Source organism: Perognathus longimembris, chromosome 2 (genome assembly GCF_023159225.1).
Source record: "Perognathus longimembris pacificus isolate PPM17 chromosome 2, ASM2315922v1, whole genome shotgun sequence".
Lineage (NCBI taxonomy): Eukaryota > Metazoa > Chordata > Mammalia > Rodentia > Heteromyidae > Perognathus > Perognathus longimembris.
In genome coordinates this window covers 11,181,986-11,202,713 of record NC_063162.1, presented here as the reverse complement: position 1 = coordinate 11,202,713, position 20,728 = coordinate 11,181,986, and the positions used below count along the sequence as shown (strand labels likewise).

General features: G+C 52.1%; 1 protein-coding gene across 5 annotated transcripts in view; it reads right to left on the bottom strand.

Moving 5' to 3' along the window:
• Positions 1–20,728, bottom strand: part of Hspa12a (heat shock protein family A (Hsp70) member 12A) — a 129,029-nt gene that overhangs the window by 6,617 nt on the left and 101,684 nt on the right. For all 5 annotated transcript variants that reach the window (XM_048338166.1, XM_048338165.1, XM_048338168.1 and 2 more), the window contains 6 exons: positions 19,481–19,566; positions 17,495–17,622; positions 13,573–13,759; positions 12,354–12,458; positions 9,266–9,382; positions 2,249–2,420 (listed from right to left, as the gene is read on the bottom strand). In XM_048338166.1, coding sequence (XP_048194123.1) covers positions 2,249–2,420; positions 9,266–9,382; positions 12,354–12,458; positions 13,573–13,759; positions 17,495–17,622; positions 19,481–19,566 — 795 coding nt within the window. The remainder of the gene's footprint in view (positions 1–2,248; positions 2,421–9,265; positions 9,383–12,353; positions 12,459–13,572; positions 13,760–17,494; positions 17,623–19,480; positions 19,567–20,728) is intronic.

The window sequence follows — 20,728 nt, the reverse complement described above, 5'->3', positions numbered from 1 at the left end:
CTCCCCTGCTCCTCCCCTCTAAATGAATATGCATTACAGACCTCATGAGCGAGGATCTGATTCTCCAAAACATCTAGATAACCCACGAAATGGCACTCATAAAAAGCAGCTAGGGTGAGACTGGACGTGTTCTGAGCCCCCAACGTAGCGTCTCACTTTTCAGGCAGATTAAGCCCAAGGTTAGGAACAAATGTATCCTTTTATCGATTTCATTAAATCCTTGAGGAGTCAAGTGATGCCCCCAGCCAAGCCCAGGTGCCAGCTCCCCTCGCCTGCTAGACACCCCCTGGGCTCTGAGCCCTCGGCAGGCAGCCCGCGAGCAGGCCCAGAAGCACTTGGATAAAGGCCGCGCAGGCCCATCATTTTCCAGACCTCCGGCCTCCCTGCCCCGCAAAGGTATTATGACCAAAATTCCGTGGGTTCCCCAAACTCACAAAACCCCTCTGAGCACACACAACAGCAGGTCCCACACACAGACCGTACACACAGGGGCATAGGGGGAGATGTGACAAGTTAGAGGAAAAGAAACCCCAAACTGAGATCTCAGGGAAGGCTGTCATTCAAAACCAGATTCCCCCCTGAAACATAAGGGCCATATTTCCAAAGCAAGACAGCTGACTCTGACGAATTTCTGTATATGAGCAGCTGAGAACTTGTATGTTAAAAAAAAATGCCAGACTTTTTCCCAATAAGAAGATTTAAATAGGGGTTGGGGATATGGCCTAGTGGCAAGAGTGCCTGCCTCATATACATGAGGCCCTGGGTTCAATTCCCCAGCACCACATATACAGAAAATGGCCAGAAGTGGCGCTGTGGCTCAAGTGGCAGAGTGCTAGCCTTGAGCAGGAAGAAGCCAGGGACAGTGCTCAGGCCCTGAGTCCAAGGCCCAGGACTGGCCAAAAAAAAAAAAAAAAAAAAGACAAATATACGCATTGTCCTGAGAAGGTGAAATATTAATGCATTTGTTGTTATTACTGGGAAGGATGACCTTAGTATGCTTTGAGGATGCTAGAAAGGGAGTCATCCAGCTCTGAGTTTTAAAGGAAAGCCTCCTTGCTTCCTTCTCAGTCAGTCAGATCATTAACAGAGCCCCTGGCTGGCAGGCTGGGGCAGGAATCCGGTGACCAGCAAAGCTCTTTGCACAACCTGGTGACTGAGGTTTACAGACTCCTAATTCTAGGGATTAAAATGCAAAGCCGTGGCCTCTGGGGAGTTCACTCTATGATGAGATGCAATGGGTGGTCTGCAGAAGACCCCAGTACATGGGGAAGGAATGTGCATTGCTTCTGGGTGGGTCTGGGTGGGCTTTGAAGACTAGAGATTCAAGCTTATGGCACAGGCTATAAGGAAAACATGAGATGTAGCTTGTTGGGGACAATCCTAACTGACGTCTTCCATGCTCGTCTCCATGGGCCTGGGGCCTTCCAGGCCAGCCTGGAGTGGGCACAAGTGATGGACACATGTCTGCTCTGAAGGGCCCCATCTGATAGCATGGCAGAGCTCAGGGCTGACACGGCACCCCCCACTAACGCGCATGCTCACAGTGGGGCACTGACCCTGCTCTAGCCCATCTGAAAACCCTGGAAGCCTGGATAGACCCCAAAGAATAGGGACACTGAGGAAAGCCATTCTGGGGACCAAGACTGAGACCAGCTTGCGTGCAGGTAACCTTGAAGGAGAAAAAGCCCCTTCGAATACCCACACTGGACCTCCACACAGGGGCGCTGCTTCCCATAATCAAGTACACGTCGGCCAGGTGGGGACCAGTCACCCATTGCTGCTGCATTAGACACTCTCAGCCAGGACCCATAATGAGCTCATCACACACGAAGCAGCCCAATGAGTGAGTCAGCCGTAAATCAACAGGCTTAATGGAGGAATTAATAACAGGCAAATTGCATGAGAGTAAGAATCAGTTAATCAGCAAGAAAGATTAACAGCCTAGTAAAATGCAAGGCCAAGAACTGCTCCCAGGTCCCCCCCCCCCCACCGTCAGGTTCTTGGGGACAGCTAAGTCCCCCACTCTAGACACTTGGTGGATGGTGAACAGGAGTAACTAATGCTTACTTTGTTGGTGTCCTTAGAGGAACCAGGTGGGGTGTTGTGCATAGAGTTTAAGCCCCTGTCCCTACCCCTCAGTTCCCCAATTCTTCTACCCAGCACTAAGTGTCTTTCACATCATCCCAAATAGAAGAACATCCAGGGCTCAGGAGGGGAAGAGAGGGAGGGAGAGAGAGAGCAGAGGTACCCTGTGCAAACCCCGCTCCTACTGTGTCACTGCCGCGGTACCCATTGACCACCGCCTTGCTGCTAAGCTCGATCATCTGGTGCAGCCGCAGCTTCCGGCAGTAGATGGAAGCCGCTTCCGGCTCCAAGGCAATGATGAGCTGTTCCGAGTTCTCCGGGGAGGCCAGGCCCGCCTGCAAGAGAGAAGCAGAGGCTGGGACACGGGGCCCACACAGGCCCGCTCACAGGACACGCAGGCCCCACACTGACACTCCCAACAAGGATGCTCACTCTGCTTGCTTGGGACATTCCCTCCACGGGCCTCTTCAGAATTTACACATCAGGGGTGACTGGCTACTGCACCGTCAAATGCCTCAGAACGTCCAGAAAGATGGATCTGCATCCTCGAGAAATACAAGGTGCTCCTGCCACGAAACCTCTTGCTCTTGAGGCTTTCTTGGCCCCGAACAGAGAAGGACGGGGAGATGGGTTCCACACTCAAGTGGTAGAGGGATGGAGTTGTGAAGGCCCCCACGCTTTGAAAAACACCACAGGATGGAGGGGAGATGACCCGTTCCTGGTTATAATGGGCCTCACAGTCTGATTGAGGTAGAGCAGACCCGAGGATTGGTGGACCTCAGTTTGGTCAGTGTCTGACTCTGGACATGTGACATGATGTCCTCAGCATGCCGGGAGGGGTTCTGCCACCCGCCTGCTGGGGACAACGGGAGCAGCGGCTCCCAGAGGAAGCCCTCCCTAGCTCTCCCGGAGCTCTTCATTTCCTAGAGTGTGGGTGGGCAATCAGCAGGTATCTTATTCAAAGTCTTCATTTCTTTAATAGTGTGAAGTATACATATAATAAATATCTAATAAATGTTTATAACAAATATTAATATATATGTGTTTACGGTTTTAGACAACACTCGGGTTTTGAACTTAGGGCCTCACACGTGCTAGGCAGGCATTCGATGTCCAAGCCACACTTCTAGCACTTATTTGCACTAGGTCTTCCTGTGTAGGCATATGCTTGCACCACGATCCACCTATTATCGGCTTCCCATTGTAGCACAGATGACAGGTATGCATCACTGTGCCCAGCAAAATAAATACTGTTAATGATAGAAGAGTTCAGCCCCCAGGTTCCCGTCTGCAGTCTTTACCGGCAAACATTCGTGAACTTGGCTGAGAGAAGACACAAATGCTTCCCTGTGGCATGGGGCCCGTTCCAGTCATGGCTACCCCAGGCTCTAAGGAATGCGAATGCAAGAGGCCCCAGAGCCACCCTTGTGAGCATGCTCAGAGAGATGAGCCCTGACCTATGACCGGGGGCCCTGCTCGCCTCCCCCACCTCTAAGCCAGAGCATGAGTCTCACTGTAGAGTCTGATCAGGACAGAAAACAGCGCGCGTTGTTCCTGCCTCTACTGTGTGTCTTCTCTGTTGAGAACCAGTTGGTTCTCGTGTCACAACCACATCCTCCTCATGCTGCACACCAGACCCCTGAGGGTGAGTAGACAAAATAATAATAATAATAACCTTACCAGTAGACAACAACCTTCTTGCCAGCCTGTGACTATGGGCAGAGGGACTTGGGTGGGTTCACTGGTGAGCAAGGGTGGGGTGCCACCCACCACAGGTTAGAATACTAGGAATGCACAGACCTCGGGAGCTTTTCACTCAGCTCCTTCACTTTATGTAGACGAGGTCGGGATGGAGACCAAGCTCCAAGGTGCAAGGTCCTGGTTTTCCCAGGACAGAGCGATTCTGAGACAGGAGACTCGGCGCTAAACACCACATAGTCATGTGCTCAAACGGGAGTGGCAGCACCAGCGTTAAAGGGCGTCTCCAGGCCCACAGAGCCCACAGGCTCTGCAAGTCTCTTGATGTCTACTCTGACTGACTTGAGTTACATGCCAGGCGCCCAGGCCCGGCACTGTGACAAAACTCCGGGGTGCCTCTAACCTTCTCCACTGATTTAAAGGTGAACTCGTTCCACCCATGTGGTAGCGTCCATACTCGTCATCAGCCTGCTCCATGGATCCAAGAGGCTGTGTCTGCCCTTAGGTGACATCGAACATGACTTGGGCAAGAAAGGTTTTCTGCTGCTCCCTGTTCAAGCAATGAAAAGTCCCTCTGTCCCAGTTTCCCTTCCTCCCGGGGGTCCTGCCAGACATACTGTGTGCAAGACAGCTGCAAGTTAAGATGTCCAGGAAAAGCAGATGGGGGTCACACACCTGAAATGCCAACAGAAATGATAAGAGCGCTGAATCCGAGATCTTAGGATGCCCAAATGAGAAATCCAAAGCCGAGAGCAGAACGGATCCCCCTCCCCTTAGGACAGCTCATGCGCTAAGCTCTCCATCCTGGCTTTGTAGCGCCAAGGACCTCCTGGGAGAATAGAAGCCAATGGCAGCTTCCCCAGAGAGGGGCACGAGGGCATACCTCCACAGTGCTCTCTCCCAAAACTGAGACTAGACACTGAACTGGGAGAGACAGGGCCCCTGGATGGAGCCTGGGGATTTTGTGTGAAGGAAGACAGGCAGACCCGCCAGCTCCAAGACACATTATAGATCTTATGTCCTACTGGGTGTCAGCCTACCAGGTAGGACTTGCAACAGCCGACCCCATATGCCAACAGCAGCACCAAGGCCAGGTCTGTGGTAGAGCAGACAGGAGTGGAAAAAGAGCTGCCCACCGTTCCTCATTCCTCTACCCATCCTGGAGCTCAGATTCTGAGCAGGGTCTCTGACTTAGATGGGAAATCTTTCAATGGAAAGTCAAATCAAGAAGCAGAGACATGAAAACCCTGTGGAAAATGACACAACCAGAGGGAGTATATGAGTGTGCAAGTGTGACAATCCTGAAAAATTGGTCCTCCTGCCACTGAGAGGAAACCCTTAGGCCACCCGAGTGTGCCCCAAACAGCACAGGCAGTAACCACAGGAGGGCATCTTTCATTGTTCCCTCCCCAGCTGGGCTGACCTTGGCTCCAGAGATAGGAGAGCCCCAGTGCACCTGGGAGAAGCTTCAGGGGAGAATGGAGGTGAAGAGAGCCCCACTCCAGAGGCAAAGAAGCAGCAAGATGGGGGGAGGTGTTGAGAAGTGTTGGGGAAACCCAGGACAAAATAAGGACGACGCTTTTGTTTGATCCATTTTCTTTCATGTTCCCCAGGAAGACTGAGGGGCCATGTTATTACCAGGAAACTCGTAAGGAGGCACAGAGGAGGAGCACTGGGGGTGCAGGGGGGAGAGCAGCCAGCTCTGCACAAATCCCATCTCCCCAGGAAGATCCAGAACCACTCACGACCTCTAAGAACAGGAGAAAATGTGAAAGAACCAACCTGGGCACCTTCATCTCTGATGGGCTCCTTGCCTAGACTGTAAGCTTCGCTGCTTGCGTGGACATAGGACATCCTGTCTGTGAGCTCCGCCTTTGGAGCTGGAACCTCAGTTACTGATGTGAGCTCTCCCTCTACTGGGGCCCCTGCCAGGCATTTCACATACTCTATCCCCAACTATGTAGGGATGGTGTAGACGCACCCAGCTTCTCCACAGAATGGCGCATTTCCTGAGGGCTTAGGTGCTGCTAGGGAACAAGCTGCTGAGTCAATCAATCAGACGACCCTGCCTCCTCCGGCCTTCAAGCAGAAGCATGCCACAGAGGAACCTGAGGATTCTCCAAATAGAAAATGTTGGAAGCAAGAGCACGCTATACCCCACGTGACTCCCCAGGAATGGGGGCAGCTTTTAGCGCTGCTCTCTCGCTCTGCCAGGAAAACCTGCCAAAGGGATTGTGTCCACGACTGAGAAGAACGGCTACATCAAGTAAGTGCTCTGCTAGATCTACCGTCAAGTTCAAAAGGGCCCCAGCTGCACCAGTTCTGGGCATATTGCACTTCTGTCTCTCCTGACAGGGTTCTTTTTTTCCCCGGGCAGCTTGTTCTGCCAGAGAGGCAAATGCAAGCTGCTTCGCCTCCCGTTAGATGACATCACCATACATATGGTAGCATCATTTATTTAGTAGGTTTCTGGAGCCTACTAGAGTTACACATTTTAGGCAAAATGCCTTTAGGAAAAAAAAAATAGACTATTTCCCGTCCATGATCCCCCCTGTCCCAGATTCAGTACAAACTCTCCTATATTCCATTTCTTTCCCAAAGCTTTCAGAAAAGGATCAGCTGTTCCTTCTGCTCCTGTCCTGTGCCTGGAGACTCGTAAAGGGTCTATAGGTGTCCTGTGTGAGTGACTCGTAAGAGACGGAGATTCAACCCATTTCTGCAATAAGCACTGAGTCCAAACTTGGAAAGTTCCACGGAGGAGACGTATCTGTGTGGACAGCTCTGTGGCCTTCATGGGAAGTGACTTGAGCAGAGCTCACCCCCACCCCCCAGCTCCCGACCTGAAGATGCTGCAAAGAGCGTTATCTCACATCTGCTCCTGACACTCAGCACCACGTGACTGTACCATGGTGACAGCATCCCCTAAGTCTGGAAGGAGGGTCTCTCTGTGTTTGCCAAGCAGATAAGGTGGGCATGCCCAGTCCTCCTTTGTTCGGATGACACCCCCATTTGGTCACATTCCCCGGGATCTTCTACCTGAAGGCAGGCCAGCTGGAGGCAGGCTGGGTATAGGGATTGGCACGCAGTGGCTAACTTGTAGAAGAAAGTACATACCTACTCATTAACCCTGATCCACAGAGATGGACAGCTGGCATCCTCAGGCTGACACTGATGCATTTTTTTCCTTGGGTACTGTGTCAGCCAGGATTCTCCAGAAAAATGGAACCAGTAAGAAACTAATAAAGAGAATTATTGCAAGGATTTGGCTCACGATTATGGTGCCTAATAATTCCCAACCCAAGAGGTCTGGTGGTGGTGTTCTTAGCCAAAGACAGAAATTCAAGTTCAAGAACCAGGAAGAGCTAATGTTGCAGCCAGAGTCGGAAGGCAGGAGGAGAAAACCAGTGTCGGTGCTCTGAGGCACAGGCAGGAGAAGCCCTCCTTACTTGGCGCTTACTTGGCCTATGGCGCTACTCAGGCATTCAGTTGATGGGAGGCAGCCCAGCCCACATGAAGGAGGGCATCTGCTCCAGTCAGTCTAATCATTTAAATGTTGAACTTACCCAAAACGCCCATACAGGAATACCAACAACAATTTTTTTAACTAGACATCCGAGTGCCTTTTGGCCCACAAGCACCTTTTGATCCATAAAATTAACCATCATAGGACCTGCTGTCACTTCCCAATTCTACATTAACAATGGTGGTGGTGGTGGGTGTGGAGAGATGCAGAAACCTTCATTTCCTTCCTTTCTGGGACTCCTCCTAAAGAGCTAAAGAGACTACAGAACCATCGGCCAGGCAATGGCGCGCCCAATACATCTCTTGCAATTCAATATTATGAGTTACTTGACCACCAGCTAAAAGACACTGGACCAAAGAAAAGGTTACCTGCCCTGTATATGGTACGTTTTTGAACTTCAGAAAGCAAGTTGCCCATATTCCTTAACACTGATCACTTGTATTCCTGCCGGGAGCTGCCGTCCTTTACTCTCTGAAAGGCCACTTTTAGGCCACCAAGGCCAAGGACACTGCTTTCTCCCCTGCTTGGCTTCCATCACAGATTTAACCAATGTGGGGTGCTCTTCCTGCCCCACCCTCTCAGAGACACAGTCTTAGAAAGAGATGGCCAGGGGTTCCCACTGCTCTGACCAGCTGATCAATCTCAGCACCTCTTCCTTCTTCAGGCTAAAAATAAGATTTGGCTTTTTACGGGTCACACATTTGTTACTGAAGTCTTCCCAGGGGCTGAGAACTGGGAGTGGAAGCCCCGAGTCTTACATATCCTTCCCTGGGAAAGACCAGAGTGCCGGGTGGTGGTAGAGCAGGCTCTGAAGGCTGACACTGCAGCAAAAGCTCTGTCAAGCCCAGGGCTTCTCTGGACTACATTCTGCCTTCCTGTCTTCTTGAAGAAATTGCCTCTAGCTGCTGGAGCTTCCACCCTCTTCCTTCAGTCCTATAAAAACAAATCTATTTTTGGCAGCTCCATACCCAGAGCCAGATTCTCACGCTGCATGGATGGAGGGGAGAGCAGAGGAAACAGCTCAGGAAAGGGAGAGAGCGCAGGGAGGGACGCTCCCTGCCCTTGACCATCTGTAAGCTGAACACTGCGTGCTGCTTGAGGAGAAAGCCCTGAGCACTGAATGCAATACATAACCCTGGGGTTCCCATGGCCACTTCAGCACACGCTGTGACTCAGGGTTGATTCTGCAAAGGCGGGCCAGAGGTTTCCTGAGCTGTGCGATGAACAGGGCAAGGAGACATCTGTTGCGTTGGTGATGGGCCCCATCTGGGCCTAAGGGTGAAGACTCAAAATTGACTCCAAGGCGCAGAGATTGGAAGTGGGCCCTAGGCCGAGGGGCTGAAACCCAACAGAGCCAGGTTTGCCCCAGGAGAACAGCAGGTCATCATGGCCAGCTGACCTGGCACAAGCTTCCTGAAGGCTTGTGGCGCCGATGTTCTCAGGGATGGAGGGCCCTGTCTCAGAGGCTTCTGGGTGGCAGCCCTCACCCCTCTTTGAGTACCCTGCATACTCCCCTGTGGCTCCCCCTGGGAAGTGTGCAAGGGACCATCCTAGGCTCTTATTTCCACACTGCAGATAGTTTCTGCCTCTGCACCATGCTGACTGAAATGTCTGGTTCCTGGCCAATGGTTCATCTGTATTCTTTTCTTTCTCAAATATTTCCCAAGCCTTTTCCTGAAGATTCCTTAGTTATATTCACCTATAGGAAAGTCTATGAACCTCAGAGAATCAGCTGAGGATACATAGCCTGGGAATGCACAAAGGAAACAGAGCCCAACCCCATAGTTGTCAGCCTGACCCAGGAGCCGCGGCCTATCCCTCCCCACGGAGGCCTTATCACAGCCTCCGCCAGCAGCCTGTGGATGCTGGAAGATGCCTGGGGGTGGGTGGGGGGAGGAGGAGACTCGAATGGGCACCCTGGGTTCTTCTCTGTCCGCACTCCGCACCCTCTGCCCTCACCTGGTAGGCAGCTTGTCTCATGAACTGCTTGGCAGGCTGTTTCCAGATGGCAGGAACCGTGATGACCCATCTGACATCGGAGTTCTCGAACTCCGAGCCCGCCTGGTCACTCAGCTCCTAAAGCCAAGGGAAACAAGAGGCAGCAGGTGGAGTGGCACCGCTAGTGACAAGGACACACGTTTTCTGAAGACTCAGCAGGTGGGGAGTTCTAGCTCCTCCTTCTCCCCCAAATGTGACTTTAGAGGAGAGAGAGACAGGTGGAGAGAAATCGCTGTGGCCGTTTCCTTGTTGTAGGTCTTTGGATCCTCCGTTTCCCTTCTTCTTCTTTTTTTTTTTTTTTCCAGTCCTGGGCCTTGGACTCAGGGCCTGAGCACTGTCCCTGGCTTCTTTTTGCTCAAGGCTAGCACTCTGCCACTTGAGCCACAACGCCACTTCTGGCCGTTTTCTATATATATGGTGCTGGGGAAATTGAACCCAAGGCTTCATGTATATGAGGCAAACACTCTTGCCACTAGGCCATATTCCCAGCCCTCAGTTTCCCTTCCTATAAAATGGGGACAATAACAACTAGCTCACAGAGTTGTGGAGAGGACTGAGAGGGGCCAGCTTCTTTGAGCACTGTGTGGCCTTCGTGTCTGTTGGCTGATTCAAGCATCAGCTAGGCTCAGGCTTGTAATCCTAGCTACTTGAGCGGCTGAGATTTGGGTGATATAGGCAGACTTTTTTTTTAATCACTTTTCGTTTTTGTTTTCTTGAAGGTCTGCCTGGTGTTCTAAAATGCAAATGATAGGAGCCAGGCATTGGTGTCTCATACCTGTAACCCTAGCTATTCAGGAGGCTGAGAGCTGAGGATCACAGCTCAAAATCAGCCCTGCGCAGGAAAGTGAGACTCTTATCTCCAGTTAACTAGTGGAAAGCAAGAAGTGGAGGTATGGTTCAAGTGGTAGAGCACCCAACCTTGAGCAGAAAAGCTGAGAGTTCCAGGCACTGAGTTCAAGGCCCAGTACTGGCACACACACATACAGAGGCCGGTGATGGAAGTGGCGTGTCAGGAAGGACTCTAAGCAGGCCTCTGGATACCATGCAGGCTAAGAATGTAAAGTCCTGAAATAGAAAAACAGCTGAGTGGTGCGCTTTCCAGGCCTCGGAGGAGGGGGAGGTGGGAAAGGTGCCTGGAAGAGAAGGGAGCCCACAGTGAGAAGCTTGTGCCTCAGGCTCCTCCAGGAATGGCTGACAGCCTCGTGTGTGTGTGTGTGTGTGTGTGTGTGTGTGTGTGTGTGTGTGTGTGTGAGAGAGACTTTTGTCACTCAATGGCATCGGCACATATTCCACTGCAGTCTATTCCAGTCACACGAGCTAGTCCTCCAGCCAGGAACACACAGACTCCCTAAGCCCAGCCAGGGCATGGGAGGGCTTCGCTACCCACCCCAGTGCCTCCGGCTTTGGCAAGGGAAGAGGCCAGCCTATTGGCTGGAGCCTCTGTGACAGAGGAGACAAGTTCTCAAACAGTACTACTGCTTCTGAAGTTCTCCATTCTGTGTGGAGGAGCTCAAGGCATCAGGACTCTCAAATGATCAGATTCTCACCACTCACCCCAGGTCCATAAGAGGAGACCTTGGGTGAGCGGCCATATTCCACTCCAAATTCCTAGGTTTCTAGCCTTCTGGATCATAGTGGTCACAATGCTCTGTGAAGGTGATTGTCTGAAATCTATCGCTATGCTTAAATCTGTTGCTGTGACTAATACCACCAGCTGGGAACTTTGTAAACAATACATGTTGATTTGGCTGGGAAGACTAAAGCACACACTTTGGCACCTGCTTGGCCAAGGGCCTTCTGGATGCATCCATCCTAACACAGCAGAAGGCATCACATGCTAAGATAGTGAGTGTGCCAGCTCGGCTCTTTGTCCCTTTTCTTACAAAGCCATTAATGCCATCATGGGGGCTCCAGGCCTATGGTCTCTTCCCATCTTAGTGACCATCCAAAAGCCTCACCTCCAAACGTATACATTTAGGGACTAAGTCGCCAACACACGAACTTTGGAGGGACATGTTTAAGCCACCGCGGTGATACGAGGGGCTCAAACGGATAGCTTCTCCCCAAGGCTGTGGTAGGGCACTCAGAGGGAAGGAAAGGAGGAGGCTGAAGAAGAGGAGGAGGAGGAACACAGACAGCCCTAGCAGCCACCATTTGTCAAGCTTCTACAGTATACCAGGCCCTGAGAGAGAGACTTCATGGCCCATATTTCATGTAACATCAACTGGATCACAAAGTTGTTTAAAAAAAAAAAACAACACCATTATTCAGGTTAAGAAAGTCATTCTTAGAAATGGTGAGTAATTTGCCCAAGACAGCTACTAAGTGGGCTTCCTGTCTGCCTCTTTTTAACCTATGCTATAATTCACAAATGACAGGATTCGCCCTTCACGTGTAGATAGCAGCAGGCTTTCGTCTGTCCTTAAGGCCATGCAACCAACCCCACTATGGAATTCATTTCATCGCCCACAGCCTTTAGTGGCCAGTCCTTCCTATCCCCCACCCCTGACAACCACCAATCTGTTTTCTGTGGACTTGTCTGTTCTAGGCATTTCCCATAAATGGAATTATACACTATGTGGCTTTGGTATCGGTTTCTTTTATTTCACATGATTTCTGCATCCGTACTGTAGCACGTATCTGCGTTTCATTTCCTTTCCATGGCTCAATAATAGATTTTTGGTTACCTTTTTGTCGGCTGATAGACAGCTGAGTTGTTTCTCCTTTTCAGTTATTATAGATAATGCCATAAACATTCATGCACACAAATGTTCATGGGAACACGTTTTCATTTCTCTCTGTACCTCCCTAGGAAGAGAACTGTCCAATATCTTGCGGTATCTCTGGTTATCTTTCAGAGGATCTGTCACACTTTTCCAAAGCGGTGGCGCCATTTTACCTGCCCCCCAGCAGCTGCCGAGGGCATATCCTGCCACTGTGACCCGGGCCTGGCTCACTCCCTGCAGGCTGCGCCTCCTCTAGCCATCAAGTCCAGCAACCCTGACGGGTCCTCACATCAGCCGACTAGTTGACTAGTTGGGGGTCCTACCTTCAATGCCTGCTCCTTAAAGTACTGCAGGGCATAAGCAAAGATGTCAAGGGCTTTGACTTTCTTGCCATTTGCAGCCGTCAGGTCTGTCTCCATGGTGAGGTCCTGGTAGAAAAGAGTAACAGCGAGATGAAGGAGGCCTGCTTTGGGCTCTGGGAATGGCTGGAGGCCTGAGGAATCCCTGTGAGCCCTATTTACATTCCCCCAAGTTTGACAGGCTTCTTACCACAAAAGAGGCCCCGCTGTCCCTCCAGGCCCCACCTTCACAGTTCCCTCCTTTCTCTCTCTCTCTCTCTCTCTCTCTCTCTCTCTCTCTCTCTCTCTCTCTCTCTCTCTCTCTCTCTCTCTCTCTCTCTCTCTCTCTTTGCCCTGGCTCCTCTGGCAGCAGAGGTTTCAGAGCAAGAGCAGAGTGCAGTGAGAGTAAACAGGCAGCAGGCACCACGCCCCTGACATGTACATACTACCGCCACGCGTGAATATTCACAGTCCACCTGCAGAGCCCTTCCACCACTGGACACGGAGATCACGCCAACCGGTGGCCATGTGCGTGTGACACACAGCAGAATGAAGTTTTCACTCTTTGCTGAGCTGTCAACCAAGCCACCAAAATAGAAGACTTCCTATTTTGAGGCCTGCCTTGTCTAATCCTCTGGGAGCTCAAGATGGCTGCCTCCCTTCCAAGGCCAGAAGCCAAAGCAGCTGCATATGGTTGGTGGGGGGGAGGGGAGGGGCTGGGAACTTCATACAGATGCTACCAGATGCTGTTGGGACAGAGGTCACTAAAAGTGGTGAGAAAGGTCCCTGTGGGATGGAGGATGGACACAGAGTGGGAGAAAAACGGAAGAGGAAGCTCCTTAGGGCCAGGAAGAAACAGGGGGAAACTGGCAGGACCTCCAGATGGAGACAGGCTAGAGAATTAGGCTTTGTCCTCAGAGCAGGGAGGATGGTGAGTAACTAACTGGCATATCCTATCTGTACAAGCCCCCTCCTCCCAGCCAGTGCCTCCTTCACCTGCCCCTTCCCCCCAATTCCCCCATCTTCTGGGCTCTCCCAGGCTCAGGAAGGTGGCCAAGTTCTAGAAAGCCACAGCTCTGAACTCAAGAAGTCCCTGTGCTTCCGCCAGCACAGCCCCAATCCATACGGAAGGCCATCAGGCCGACTCTAGGCTGGAGGACTGCGGGCTCCCCACATGGGGAAGGGCCTGGAGGGGCTCACTCACCCCCGTGGTGTGCAATTTCATCTTGAACTTCTCCAGGTACAGCCACTGCTTGGCCTCGTTGGGATCCAGGTCGTGGTAGAAGTCTCTGGCGGCATACCCGAAGCTGTGGAACTTCCTCTCTGGGGTCAGCAAGATGGTGGTGGGCGTCTTCTGGTTGGATACACCAGGGTCACCTCCCTCCCATCGCCTGCCACCAAAGGAGGACAGAAGTTATGGGGCTTCCTTTCAATATTCCAGTTCAGGCGCAGCATTGCACCCCATGTCTGTGCGCGCCATAGTCGTCAGAAACGTGGAGGCGCCGATAACACCCCAGTGCAGCTGGCTAGCAGCCGCTGAGACAGGACCTCAGTTCAAATGAAAACGGAGCCGGGTGTGGGGAGACATACTTGTAACCCCAGCTACTTGGGAGGTAAAAGGTGGAGGATCCAGAGTTTGTTTGTGACACTGAGCCAAGGCAAAGCAGGTGGGACACTATTCCCAAAACAAAAGCAAAAGGGTGGTGGGTGCGGCCCAAGGGTAAAGAACTTGTCTACCTTGCAAGAGGACCTGGATCCAATCCCCAGCATCACAAGAGGTGGGTGAGGGAGGGGGAGAGAGAAAAAAGAGGAAGGTGAGGAGAATAAGGGAGGGATAGAGGGGAGGGGGAGAGGAGAGGGAGGGAAAGAAGAAATAGAGGGATAGAGGGAAAACGGAAGGGGCAAGTGCCAGGTTCTTGCTCAGTAACAAGGTCCGTGTTTATCCACATGCTGGTGACATAGGAATGAAAGATTGATGTCTCTGCCTTCAAGAAACTCAGTCTGCTACGTAATGTAGTTTTGTCTGTTTTTCATCTGTCAGCACTGAACGCAAATAGAGATGTATAGAGCTGGCTCGAATCTGTTTAAAACAAGGTAGGAATTGAATGGAGGCATAGATTCTGCCTTACTTGCTGAAATCAAGGGATCCAGGGAAAATACCTGAGATCAGAGAAGGCAGAGGTGCCAGCTGGTGGGTGGAGGAGAGAATGTGGGACTGGAGGAGACCAGACGTGCAAGACAACTGGATCTCAAAGGCCACTGCGGGCTTCTCAGAGGAGAGCAGGCACAGATCGTATATGGATATAAGAGAGAGTGCAGATTACACGGAGTCTATAGATGACAGGAATGACTGTATAGATGGGAAGAGCAAGAAATGAGGCTGGAAAAGGGACTGGGACCAGGCTGAGGAGAACTCTAGGACTCAAGAAATTCCATTGGTAAGTAACAGGGAGCCAGTGAAGGTCTTAGACGCAATCAGATCTGCTGATCTTAAGAGTAAACTGGACTCCAGGAGTGGGATAGGAAGACCAGATGAGGTCAGGCCTGGTAATGAAGCAGGTAGGAGAGGGCCACAGGATGAGAGCAAGGTCATGGAAGGGTACCCAGATGCTTGGGGGTGGGGTGGGGGGGACACCCAACTGTCTGTGTTGGTGGTCACCAGGAGCCCAGGTGCCCCGAAAATCTCCAAGTGTGGGAGCATTGAGCAGAGAGCAGACGCAGGACTAAGAGCCCTGGCCAAGAAGCAAGGGACAGGGAAGGGTGGGGGGGCTCCAGTTGAACATGACGAATTGAATTCCTGGAGGAAGGGGGCCAGAAGCACAAGCCTAGAGTCAGGGGAAGAGATCCTTGCAGGAAGTGGACCTGGAGTGACAACCATAACGACCAGATAGGATACAGACACTGAAGGAATCATCAAGGGGGAAAATGGCTGCACAAGGCTGTCCACTGAGAAGGAGCCACAAGAGGGCAGGGGAAGGTGCAGACAGACACACAGATCGACTGGTGTGGAAGCAGGACGAGGGTAGGCTGGATCTCAGAGAAATTTCCAAACGATTTGACAGGCAGAAGGAAAGAAGACAGATGGGACTGATGAGGAGAGCGGTGACCTGGTGACCTGGTGCTTGCTCTCTCCTTGGGAGTGAGTGGTAGAAGCAGGGGTGCCACGAGCCCAGGCCGGTCCCTTCTCAGCCAGGCCCTGGCCAGGGGACCTGAGAACTTCAGGTGAAGATTCAGAGAAAGGGGGAATGAGCCACTCACTACCCCAGTTCACTAGAGAAGGCTGTGGCCAAGGCTGGATTCAAACCTGACCCACATACATTATATCTTTAAGCAAGAGCAGGGCCATCACAGCCCAGATAAGTGCCATCCGCCAACAAGGCCTGACACTCAGACTGCTCTGGAATCAATCATGCCCGCCACTTTCCCTGTCAAGCTCCGCCAGGATGCAAACCTCTAGCCCTGGGGCCCACAAGGTCCCAGAGGAGCCCATATGGTAACACGAGGATAATTCTTATGCGAGGCAGCAGCTCTGCACACCGTGTTCCACCACGGAACTTGTGATCGCTGTCCACAGAGACATTCTTCATGGATAATGACCTCTGGATAATGACCTCTGGAGCTTTTGCCCCTTCAAATCCATATTCCTTCTTTCCTATTTAAATGCAAAAGATTAGGCTTCCCCTTCAAACCTTTCTCTGCCTGTCCCATGGTTATGTTAATATGCCCTGATTAAAAACAAAATTCAGCCCTCCTCCAAAGCCTCTGCACTGAGATGATGTCTCCAGAGGCCTGAGCCCCACAAAGTGCTGCTTTGTAAGTATTCCTGCAAACAAGTTCAAAGTTATTGTCACTCTTTCTTTTCTACTTTTGCCGCCTGGCCATCCTGTGGAATAGTGTTTCCTACAACTACCTGGAAGCTGGCCAACATATTCCTGTTATTTTTTCATCTGGGTTTTCCATCTCAGGGGACCATACAGAACCATCAGCACCTCTGGTTCACAGAGGTACAATAGAGGATTGGGGGCCATGTAGTGGTAAAACTGGATTTCTGTTATTTCCTAGTAAGCCAACATTCTCCAGAGCCTCTGGTGACAATGACCTCTGGCTGAGCTAGCTCTGATTTTCCAGAGAAAGTAGGGCCTCCACCAAGGCTTGGTGAGAGCCACTTTTATAACGACCCCTGTTTTACGAGACACTTTAGAAAAGTACCTGAAGTCTGACTCTGGGAGTGATCACTGAATTCCACAATCACTCTGGGAGAGGCAACGAAAAGCCAATTATGGCATAGCTTAAGCAGTCCCCTAGATGGAGAATGGGTGTGGTAAACCCCAGCCTTCCTCAGCTTGGGGGGTGGGGTGCAGATACCATAGGAAAGTCACAGGTCAAGATTCTGATGGCCAGTACTGGAGCCGGGACACATCAGTGTCCTCGCAGGCGCTGGAGCCTGGAGATGAGTGGGGATGAGAGCCACCGGGCTGCTGTGTATATCAGAAGCAGGACAGGAGCAACCAGCCCTGATTGCCCCCAGAGGCTTGGGCTGAGCTTCACCCCCACTCCCTTCTCGCAAGCCTGGAGCTTCCTGCCGTTGGCACCGCAGCTGGTGTTGTCTACGCTCACCAGTGTTAAAACGCTTCCCTGCTTGCATTCTCTTATGCGCTGAGCACATCCATCTTATTTAATTGCACGGACACCCTGTGAGGCAGGCATTGCCCTTGTCCCCATTCCACAGACGAGGAAACTGAGGGCTAGCAAGTTCAGCAATTGCCTAAAGTCACACAGCAAAAGGCCAAATCAACCCCTGGAGCAAATGGCCAAATCAACCCCTGGACAACCAGCTGTCCTTTAGGGTGGTTCCTGGCCCCTCCTGCCCAGGACATACCAGGAAAATCACCCCTTCTGAGTTTCAAACGTGCTGTAGTCCCCAACTAAATCAGAATTAAACCCATGCTTTGACAGATAGGAGAAACATGGCTCCTCAAAGTGGCCCAGTGGGTCACTGGATTGAGCTGGACCAGAATCTAGAGTTGTTCTAAACTCAGTGACTGGCCCCACCCCCAAGTCAGCATAGGTTGAGGACTGGCCCCGCCCCCAAGTCGGCTCCATTCCCCCCTCCCCCAAGCACTCACCTCATCACGTGGATGCATTCTGGCTCCTTGGTGAAGCTGTATGCATAGCCACTGGATGTGGTTCCAAAGTCGATGGCCACCACCACGAGAAAGGTCTGCTGTTCTGCGTCATTAGCATCAGTGTCATTCTGTGGATACACGGTGATGCACTGGGGTCGGGGGCCGGCATGGCCTCCGGGAAGACACTTCCACCCTGCCCAGCTAGACACTCAACTGCAGACTCAGAGGCCCCCACATTTCCACTCAAGTCTGCCACATACCATCCCTGGGGCGGGGTGGGGGGGGGTGCAGGCCAGCTGCTGGTCGGCCCCCACAAAAGTGGCTCAGAAAGAAACTGAGAGGGCAAGGGCAGTGGGCACTGCTGCCTTCTGGCTCCCCTTACCAACTGCGCACGCGTGTGATTCATTACAGGAATGCGGCCACTGGGGCGGAAGCCTGGGAGTTCCCCGTACCTTCCACCCCCCGGCTCCCCGCGTCCCCACGCAGATGGCCTCAAGCACTCTGCCAGCTGTGACCATCGCGCCTCCCGGTGCCCTCTCCATCTGTGCAGCCTTCCACCCGCGTGAGCAGAGGGCACGCGGGGACCCTGCCTGACCCGGCAGAGCCTCACGTCCTCAGAACCTCAGATATCTGAGGCAGGCGGCCATCCCAGATTGCATTGTTTTTGTTTTTAAGCAACATGGCTGCTAAAACAATTTTTAAGCTCCCATCAAACTCCAAAGTATAAAATCAGCTTTTTTTTTTTTTTTTTAAATCCGGTCCTGGGGCTTGAACTCAGGGCCTAGGCACTGTCCGTAAGCTTTTGTGCTCAAGATTAACACTCTACTACTGGAGCCACAGCTCCACTTTGGCTTTTTTGTGTGCTTAACTGGAGATAAGAGTCTCATGGACTTTCCTGCCTGGGCTGGCTGTGAACCACGATCCACGATCGTCAGATCTCAGCCTCCTGAGCATCTCGGATTATAGGTGTGCACCACTGGTGCCCAAGAAAACCAGCACATTTTATATTTGGCCTTCTTGGCTGAAGCAGGGAATGAGGACATTACTCCTAAGCTCTAACCCCATTGCCCCCCATCCTCCCACCTAAGAGCTCCCACTGGATGCGGAGTTTGTGTGTGTGTGTGTGTGTGTGTGTGTGTGTGTGTGTGTGTGTGTGTGTGGTTTTTTTCGCCAGTCCTGGGCCTTGAACTCAGGGCCTGAGCACTGTCCCTGGATCCTTTTTGCTCAAGGCTAGCACTCTGCCACTTGAGCCACAGCGCCACTTCTGGCCATTTTGTATATATGTGGTACTGGGGAATCAAACCCAGGGCTTCATGTATACGAGGTAAGCACTCTTGCCACTAGGCCATATTCCCAGCCCTGGATGCTGAGTTTGAAGACCACACAACCTGGCCAGGATGAACAGCCCTCCTAGTTTGTGGGATTCAGGACTGTGGACAGCTTTGAGGACACTAAATCCAGCTGGCCTCCCTCCTGAGTGGTGGCTCCCACATTCTCAGCAGTTCTCCAATGCTCTATTCCAGATGGTTCTATGCAGCCCTGAGAACGGCTGCCCATGCCTGCCACATCTCCCCATAGTGCAAGGTCTGGGGGAGGGTCCTACGAGGGACAGACAGCCCAGTCTCCAGCCCCCTGCCTGCAGGCAAATCCTGCTCAGGTCTTCTCTCGCAGGCCAACCATGGCAGAAAGCAATTCCCCAGCCACAGGCTCTCAGACGAGCTGGCCACTGCAGTGGAGGAAGCCAGTGCATCAGAAATGAGAAGCTGGTTTGTGATCCTGCATCTTGCATCTTCCAGAGCTGCGGGCCCAGGGCTCTTTTCCAGGCACAGGGGGGCTTGTCAGGGCTCCTGTGGCTGAAACAGGGCTGACTTTACCTCCTCATTTCCTCCCAGTGGATGTGTGGGGCTTACCATCAGCCTAAACTGAGTGAGCAGGTATACACACACACACACACACACACACACACACACACACACACACACTTACCACGATGTGGGAAGGGGAGAGAGGTGTTATTCCCGTGTCCCCAAGACTCCGGGCAGGAGATGAATACGTAGATGTCGGGGCTGTTTCTGAAAAGAAAGCCAGAGCTCTTTAGAAGTAGAAAGGGTCGGCCAGGGACAGGAGTGAAGCTGGCATGGCTCTGCTTTCCAGGCATGTGGCTGACAAGCAGGCCCCAATCCAGCCAGAAGTCCAGGCCAGGCACCCGCTTTTCTCCACCCAGGCCTCTCCCCGGCCACCTGATCCCCACTAGGCCAGCAAGGCTGCTGTGTCATCTGAAGGCTCTGGCTGATGCGTCTGTAGGGCCAGTGCTTAGCCCAGGCACCACCGTGGATAACAGTGGCCCTGAAGCATCCGAGTGGGTGTGCCAGGTTTCCTAGGTATTTTCTGGAACAGTAGCCACAGCCCTCGAATCCCCAAAAGGAGCATGGGACACTTTCCCCAAAGGGTAGTCAACTGTGTCCTGAGAGACAGGTGCACTCCTCCCTCGCTCTGTCCTGGGGGCCCCAAAGAGCACCATGAACTCATCTCTCCAGTGGCCCTGATGGTTTTTGACATTCAGTATGAAAACCACACCAAAAAAGGCTGTAGCAACCCCCCATCCCTGCAGCTGAGGGCCCCTGGGAGACGTAGGTCCGACAGCAGAAGGACCAAGAGCAAGGCAGCTCCGGCACCGTGCTGCCCATTACCCCAGAGCTGTCTCAATGATTCAAACACAGATGTTTGCTCTAGAGAGTGCTGAGCTCAGTGGCTCCCCTGCCAGAAGAGGTCCCCAGGGGGAAGCAACACACTGTCACTGGGCAGCGCAGCCCAGGTCCCCGGTGCCGGCATGCCCGCTGCCCAGGACTGGCAGGGCTCCAGGGCAGCAGAGAAGAACTGAGCACTCCCTCTGAGATACAAAGGTCAACACATTTAGGAGACTCGGGGCCAGGGGGATGGGGGTGGGGAGCTCGCTTAGTACACAACCCGCTATCTTGTGGAAGGCTTGAACTATACGATGGAATAGTATTAAGCTGTGAAAAATAATGCCATTAGCTGAAGCCAAACAGACAAATACTACATAATTCTATAATATACATGAAATATCCATAATAGACAAGTTCATAAAGACAAAACGTAGATTAGAAAGGATCAGGAGCTGGGCCAGAGGGAGGAAGGAATGGGGAGTTATTGCTTAATGAGGGCAGAGTTCTGATTGGAATGAGGAAAAAGTTCAGAAATGGTGGTGATGGT